Source organism: Mus caroli, chromosome 14 (assembly GCF_900094665.2).
Source record: "Mus caroli chromosome 14, CAROLI_EIJ_v1.1, whole genome shotgun sequence".
Lineage (NCBI taxonomy): Eukaryota > Metazoa > Chordata > Mammalia > Rodentia > Muridae > Mus > Mus caroli.
The window spans coordinates 48,801,357-48,809,907 of record NC_034583.1 but is presented as its reverse complement, the minus strand read 5'-3'; the positions used below and the strand labels follow the sequence as shown (position 1 = coordinate 48,809,907).

The following is an 8,551-nucleotide window of genomic DNA, read 5'->3' as shown; positions in this document are numbered from 1 at the left end:
TCCTTCCTTCCTTCCTTTCTTTTTTGAGACAGGGTTTCTCTGTGTAGCCCTGGCTATCCTGGAACTCACTCAGTAGACCAGGCTAGCCTCGAACTCAGAAATCCACCTGCCTCTGCCTCCCAAGTGCTGGGATTAAAGGTGTGTGCCACCACTGCCTGGCAATGATTCCTTATCTCCTCTCAAGGAGAACCCTGTCAAAAGGGCCAGAACTGTCCCCCAGCAAGGCTGGCCTGAATTATACCATGAGACACCCCCCCCCCATCTCAAAAACAAACAAAAATAACCAAGGATTGGGAATATAGCTCTTTGGTAAACCACTGCCTAGCACATATTCCATATATGTATTACTATGTTCCATAAATAGCAATGCACACACATGCACATATGCACACAGAGACTCAAGAAAATTCTGGATATGGATAGTAAAGAAAATCCAGGAGGAGAGTTTATTAGTAAAGTACTTACCATGCAGGCACGAAGACCTGAGTTCAAATTCAGCACTCATATAAACAGCGGGCATCAGTGATGTGCACTTGTGAGCCCAGCAGTGGGGAGATAGAGACAGGAGGATCCCTACAGCCTACAGCCAGCTACTCCAACCACACTGGTGAGCTCCAGGGTTAGAGAGAGATTTGTCAGAGAAATAATAGTAAGGTGAGAGGTGACTGAAGGAGACCCCAGTGTTACACAGTCATGGGCCACACACACACACACACACACACACACACACACACACACGAAAGGTCCTCAGACCTTCCTGAGGAAGAGCAGGTCTTCCTAGAACCTTAGAATCAGAGCCACATCGTCCCCTCTCAATAACTTGGTTAGAAACTAGAACTCTCGAGCTGGACACAATGGCACGTGTCTGTTACCCAGCACACGGAAGGCTGGAGGCAGAAGCCTACGGTTATCCTCAGCAGCACAGCAAGACAAGCCAGGCTCATCGCTACCACCCAACCCGTAAAAAAACTGGAATTGTGGACTGTGATGGTGGCTGCCTTTAATCCCAGCACTGGAGAGGCTAGAGCAGGTGGAGTGTTGAGTTCCAGGCCAGCCAGGGCTCTGTCTCAAAAGAAAAGATAATAAATAGGTAAAGGAAGGAAGGAAGAAATTATAAATCTAAAACTGCTGCAAATATTTTGATAAAAATTGTATTCAGCTAAGGTGTCAGTCAAGTGTGAGAACAGAGATGCAGTTTAGACTTGGAGCACTTCCAACAGAAAGCCAGCTCTAGCAAGTAAATGAAGGAAAGCGCGTGTGAGCTCTGCTCTGGCAAGGAAGACATGAACCAAGGAAGGTCAGGGTGAGCTTGAGGGAGGAGGTTTTCTGACACACAGAGCAGGGACATCCCCATACAACCATGACACTAAGTCCTGGGAAGGGGCCTTCTGATACCTGCACAGCAGTGGTCCCAGTATCACGAGGAGAGAGAGAGAGAGAGAGAGAGAGAGAGAGAGAGAGAGAGAGAGAGAGAGAGAGAGAGAGAGAGAGAGAGAGAGAGAGAGAGAGAGAGCTAGCTTGTTCCAGGGAGTAAGGTAGAATGATGGAGGGCCCTGCAGGAAGAGAGTGTTCAAAGGCCCATAGAAGGCTGATACTGAGGGTTAAGACGAAGGACTGCATACACAGCTCGTTGGTGGAGTTCTTGCCTAGCATCCATGAAACCAGACTCATCCTTAGTATTGCACAAGAGGGTCCTGATGGCTCACACTTGTAGTCCCCAGCGCATGGAAGGGGGAAGCAGGAGAATTAGAAGTTTCAAGCCACATAGGGAGTTCAAAGCCAGTGTGGGATATGTAAGACCCTGACTGTAATAAAGAGAGGGAGGGAGGGAGGGGGTAATCATGCATGTATATTAACTAGGACAAACCAGTAATCACACTGGAAAAAAAAACATACTTTTAGTATTTTATGTGGCTCAACACTGCTGGTTCCAGGTATTCAAAATGTGGATTCTAACTGCCTCAGGAGATGAAGGGAGAGGATTGTATGAGGGAGCAAAGTGCATGTTCTAGGAACAGGTGGATTGGAGACTGACCCTAAGCATAGTGATAGAGCTGGGGGGCAAAAGGGTGAAGAAACCAGGAATTGAAGATGATAGTTTCTGAGGGACGGGGCCCAAAAGCAAGGAGATGTGGGGTAAGAGGCTTAATCTTCATTGTAAATCTAGAAGTTTGGGGGGAGAGGTGATTTGCTCATAAAGCTGTGTGCCTCTAGTACAGAAATAGGGCTTTGGTTTGCCACTTTGGAGGCAGGGTTAAAAGGATCAATTGTTCTTGAGTAGAGGAAGGAAAGAAAGGAAAAAGAAAATAAAATGATATTCTTCTGGAATGTCATGAAAAACCAAACCGTAGGCCACTGATGGTATGGGATGAGGAAGGGTCGTTTGCAGCCTCCCTGCAGGCAGCTCTTATGACTCAGCCGTCCCCTGCCTCTGTGATGTAGTGGGGTCAGGCTCCATAATGTCCCCTGCCCAGGAGTGTTCCTCCGGCCGTCCATGGAGAATCCATGTAGATGCAGACATGAATTCATGCATTCATGGAAGTGCATATGCACGCTCCGACTTTGGAAGCACTGTGAAGCTCGTCTTTACAGTTAATATTCAGCCAAGGCTGTGCAAGCTGAATGGGAAACACATAAGCATCCTGGTTTCTTAGTCAGAAAATACTGTTGATTTAAAGAATTCTGCGTATTTTCATACAATTTGCAATTTTGAATAGCAAATTTAGCTGTCGTAATTTTGAAGCTGCCTCGTTTTGAGTAATACAGACCGTGACTAGTAAACCCTTCAGATAAACCTAGCACATACAAAGCACTGAATTTAATTTCAGGAGTCCAAAGGAAGAAGAAAAGCATTTAGCCAGGCCTGATAGCTCACGCCTGTGATGTCAGCTTTCCGAGGGGCGGAGGCAGAAGAACAGCTGTGAGCTTGACATCAGGCTGGGCTACATGGTAAGTTTTAGCCCAGCCTGAGCAGTAAGCCCCGTGTCCAAACAATGATTTAATAACACAAAAACATCAACAAGCTGGGCAGTGGTGGCGCACGCCTTTAATTCCAGCACTTGGGAGGCAGAGGCAGGCAGATTTTTGAGTTCGAGACCAGCCTGATCTACAGAGTGAATTCCAGGACAGTCAGGGCCACACAGAGAAAAAAATCAAAAAAACAAAAAACAAAAACACATCAACAGGGACACAGACGACTCACAACTGCTTGTAACTCCAGCTTCAGGAGTTTAAATACCGTCTTCTGGCCTCCGAGAGTGCACATGCGTGCACGCGCGCGTGCACACACACACACACACACACACACACACACACACACGTATAAATAAAACTCGAAAAAGAGTATGAGCACATAAACAACCAAGAATAGGGCAATAGTATACAAAGGTGAGTATTCTAAGGCAGGAGTGCTGGCTGCTGTGATGAAAAGATACAAGGACATCGGTGTAGATGCTGGGGTCGAGGTCCAGGGGACAGCCCAGAGCATAAAGATACTTGCCAAGAAAAAAAAAAACCATTCCGAGTGATAGCAGGTACTGGGTCCTGCATTGCCCTTAACAAACTTCAGTCCTCACTGTCTGCACACAGAACTAAAGTCTACATGGATTAAAGCGTTAAAAATAAAAATTACGGAAAATATTAAGAAGACGCAGTGGTTATGATCTAGAGTAAGGAAACAAATGGTGGGTAGAATTGATGACAGAAAATTAGCTTATAAAGTTAAGAGACAAGGAATGTGTGTATGTGAGACTGTGGGTTCGCATACTCATCAGCCAAAACCATTCATTTTAGTTTTCTGTGTATGAGAACTTGCCTGCATGTATGTATGTAAGTGTGTGTGTGTGTGCCATGTGCATGTGCATGCCTGGTGCCCAAGAAGGTCAGGAGAGGGTGTTGGATGCCCCAGAACTGAGATCCACCATGTGGGTGCTGGAAAGGAACCCAGGATATCTGCAAGGGCAACAGGTGGTCTGAACCACTGAGCCCTCTGCAGCCCATCAGTGCACTTCATCACCTCAGGAGGACACCTACCTCTCTCCCCTTTTGTTATCAGGGGCCTCATTCTGCGGTCCTCCTATTGCCTGGCAACCTAACAGACTTTCTCTTCTTGTTCTGTAGCCTCTTCCGAGTATCTCATAGCAATGGAATCACATGACATGTAGGAGTTTTGGTCTGACTTTTCTCCTCAATGTTTCCAAGGCTTGTCTACAATGTAGCATGGCTGGACCTTGGTCTTTCTGGATGGACCACAGTCCACTGTGGGTGCACACTGCATCTTTAGCACAGCCCACTGTGTGGGTGCACACTGCATCTTTAGCATAGCCCACTGTGTGGGTGAACACTGCATCTTTAGCACAGCCCACTGTGTGGGTGCACACTGCATCTTTAGCATAGCCCACTGTGTGGGTGCACACTGCATCTATAGCATAGCCCACTGTGTGGGTGCACACTGCATCTTTAGCATAGCCCACTGTGTGGGTGCACACTGCATCTTTAGCATAGCCCACTGTGTGGGGGAACACTGCATCTTTAGCATAGCCCACTGTGTGGGTGAACACTGCATCTTTAGCACAGCCCACTGTGTGGGTGCACACTGCATCTTTAGCACAGCTCACTGTGTGGGTGCACACTGCCTCTTTAGCACAGCTCACTGTGTGGGTGCACACTGCCTCTTTAGCACAGCTCACCGTGTGGGTGCACACTGCATCTTTAGCACAGCTCACTGTGTGGGTGCACACTTCACCTTTGTAACCAGTTCTTCACATGGCAGGCTTTTGGCTTGTTTGTATTCTTGACAGATTTTCAGTACTTTAAAATAATAATGTTCTAGAACCTAGAGTCCCATATATGCCAGGCAAACACTGACCTGTGTCCCTAGACACTGGCCAGATTTTTAAATCAAAGACTCAGTTTGCATGACAGCTAGGTCTTGCTGGGGGAAAGAGGTGGAGAAATGGGCTGACCACAGAGGGAAACCAAACTGCTTTTTTTCACATTAACACCATCCTTCACTTATAAATACATAAGTAAGGACCACCAAAACTTTAAGGAAAGTCATAGTCAGGATGAAATCAAACATCAAAACTAGGGGCTGGAGAGATGGCTCAGTGGGTAAGAACATTGACTGTTCTTCCTGAGGTTCTGAGTTCAAATCCCAGCAACTACAGGGTGTCTCACAACCATCTGTAATGTTATCCAATAACCTCTTCTAGTATGTCTGAAGAGAGCAACAGTGTACTCACATACATAAATTAAATATATAACTCTTTAAAAAAAAACCAACAATAAAACCAGCAAAACTAAAGCAAGTCACAACCTTAAGGAACAAAGACAGTTAACTTGGGAAACACGGGGGAGGTGAAGACAGAGGAAGCCTTGGAAACCACTAACCAGCCACAGCCCCTGCCCCTGGACCCTGCCCCCTGGACCCTGGACCCTCCCCCCTGCCCCTGCCTGGATCTGTTCAGTTGGTGGTCCACTCTAGAAGCTGAATCCGGTTCAGGTTGGGTATGCTCTGCCATCAGGGGAGCCTTGGCTGGTGTTAGCTCTGTGATATCAGCAGCCCTGGCTACTCAGGATGTAGCTTCTGTTGGTGCACTGGGGAACTGTACTGATCTTAATTAACTTAAAAGAAACATGAACTGATGACAAGTTAAATATCTGTACAGTATTTAGGAGGTGTGAGTTGAAAGAAGTTTATTTGAGTTCTGAGATGGTGTCACCTGTCCCTGTTACAGCAGCTGAGCCAGTTCTGGTACAGTCAGGACACTGCTTTGCGACTTGCACGGGAAGCGATCGATGCTGCTGGAGAAGGAGGCAGGTGAGATTCAGATTCTATTTCTTTTTCTCTTCTCGTTTGAGGAACACACGGAAACAATCATGTCACTTAGGAGGCACAGGTATATAACTGAATACTTTGAATGCCCTTCCTAAATGAGATAGTTTCTTAAAAGTCTAAAGTACAATATGTAAATGTTGTCATGAGGTTTGCCACTCATGGCTCACTAAGAACTACTCCATAGCTAGGCAGTGGTGAGGGAGAGAATCTCTGTGAGTTCGAGGCCAGCCTGGTCTACAGAGTGAGTTCCAAAACAGCCAGGGTACACAGAGAAACCCTGTCTCAAAAAAACAAAAAAAAAACCCCAGATTCTCCAGTACTAAGTATCAGGAAATCTATTCACTGTAGCCTCTCTCTGACAGCACCCCCCCCCCAAACACACACACACACATACACACACACACACACACACACACACACACACACGCACCCTCTCTGAGACAGGGACTCATATAGCTCAGGCTACCTTTATAAGCTTTTAAAGCAAACTACAACCTGACTTCTTAAGGGGAAAAAATATTTCTAGGGCCACCCTATAATGTTTGCTTCGGCTTTTCCTGAGGACTCTCCTGGCCAGCATGCTGGGGTCTTCCCACCACTTATGTTCTAGATTACACATTTCCTGTTTTACAGCTTCATCTATGTGGGTCACACCCATGGCTTCCACAGAAGAGGTGTACAGAAGTGAGCTTATCAGACAATGGTTTTGATTTCCTCTTTCTCTGAACCATAATAGTTTTGCTGACTGTCTAATTCTAGCTTTTGAAAATGTTTTTAAATTGTCAAGAAACCCATCATTCAAGCTGGGCATTTGAGGAGGTGGAGGCAGGCAGATCTCAAGACCAGCCTGGTCTACAGTGAATGTTCCAGGGCTACACAAAGAAGCTCTGTCTCAAAACAACAACAATAAAACCAAACCACCAAAAACAAAACCCCTCATTCAAAAAGAAAAGAGAAGAAATCCAGCAGCATTTTGAGTGTTTGTAGAAAATGTGCTTCCTCCATCCCCATCCTTGGCTTCTGTAGAAGTTTCCCTCATCCCAGGTTCTCAATGTCTTGATGTGTAACTTTCCTCTGGCACTGACCCTGGCGAGCCCCAAAGTAGTTCTTTCATTCTTGTTTGATTTGAGGATATCTTAAATTATTTCTCTGATTTCCCCCATCACTGCTGCTGCTTGTGTGTGTGTGTGTCTGTGTGTGTGTGTGTGTGTGTCTGTGTGTGTGTCTGTGTGTGTGTCTGTGTGTCCATGTGTGTGCTTCTGTTTGCTTTCTATTCCTCATCCTGTTGTCCTCCCTGCTGTCCTCAGTGACCTGCTTTCGCCAGCTATGCTCCTCTACTAAAGTACCCACTCAGTATCCTTCAGAATACCACCCTGACTGGATGCTAAGCTCTCAGCTCCTGAGCAGGGCCTCCCTCCTGGGCACCTTCTCAGTGGACGCTGAAGTAATTTTTCCTGATTACTTGATATTGGATATCTATTGGATGTTAGGTGTTCTCCTGGCACGTTTGCTGAGCCCTGCCTCTTCCTTCATACCTAAGGGTGGGTGGGCCCCTTGATGTGCCTAAGGGTGGACCTCATCTGTTCTGTTTGGCCTGGGGAGTAATTTCAGGTTCTACCAGTGAGTTGCCGTCGCAGTCCCTCTTTGTGCTGTGGCATCTGTAGTGAGGGGATCAGGATAAACGATTTCCCAGAAAGCTTCTGAGTCCGTCCAGTGTGCTGGCTGGAGGTCCAGCAGGATTCCCCTAACTCCTGCCTGAGGTTACACACATCTGGCGCTGGTGTTCTGGACCCTTCTAACTTCTCTTCTCCCTGCTGTGGAGCTGGGATCGGAGCCCAGAGCCTTGCTTAGCTGCATGCTCTTCCACCAGCTACATCTTGCTCTCTCCTAATTCCCATAGGGTACCACACTGTTGTCTGTGCTGGGCACTTCCCTCCCAAGCATCCGCCAAGCTGCAGAACATGCCTTCAGGTCTCTCCAGTGTCCTCAGGACGTGGGGGTCTGAAAGAGAATCCTGTTTCTTAAATAGGTCTTTCGACAGCTTCTGTTTTTAGCTCCACCTTCACTCCCAGGTCTTGAGTTTCCTCGGTCTGTGTTACCCTGAGCCCCTTGGGGATGCATCAACGTAAGCCATGGACTGCCCAGCTCCCCTGGCTGCCAATGCCAGGCCAACTGAGCCAACTGTCTGTTCGTTAGCTTCCTAAGTACAGTGCTTTACCTCCTGTCTACTCTCAGCTCTTCACCCCCTCGTCTGTTCCCTTTGCTCTCAGAAATGTATGCCCAAACAACAAAACACAATGAAATTTTACTTGTTTGCATAACAGACTTGGATGAAGGAATCCATCCTAATGAGTGTGTTCCCTACATCTCCTTAGCAAGTCTTGGTTTTCTGTTTTTTTATTTTTCTGTCGCTGCTCTTTGTTTTTTCTTAGCTCCTTGGCTTTCAGTCGCTGATAAGTACTTGAGATGTTGGCTCATTCAGGTGGTTTGATCATGGTGAGTTGGCCTTGGGAAACAGCACCTATGGCAGAGGTATCGAGCAAGCATGTTCCCACTGACCCAGCTTCCTCTCACAGCCCCTGCTAATGGCCAAAGACCAAGGGCTTATCTCTATATGACATTTAAGGTTAAAGCGATAACACTTGGGAATAATATTTTCTTAGATACATTGGATCATCCCATTATCACATATTAATTGGATGCAACTTTTTT

General features: G+C 46.7%; 1 protein-coding gene across 2 annotated transcripts in view; it reads left to right on the top strand.

Moving 5' to 3' along the window:
• The window catches only part of Eef1akmt1 (EEF1A lysine methyltransferase 1), a 22,029-nt gene that overhangs the window by 8,081 nt on the left and 5,397 nt on the right, over positions 1–8,551 (top strand). For both annotated transcript variants that reach the window (XM_029468704.1, XM_021182369.2), the window contains one exon: positions 5,739–5,821. In XM_029468704.1, coding sequence (XP_029324564.1) covers positions 5,739–5,821 — 83 coding nt within the window. The remainder of the gene's footprint in view (positions 1–5,738; positions 5,822–8,551) is intronic.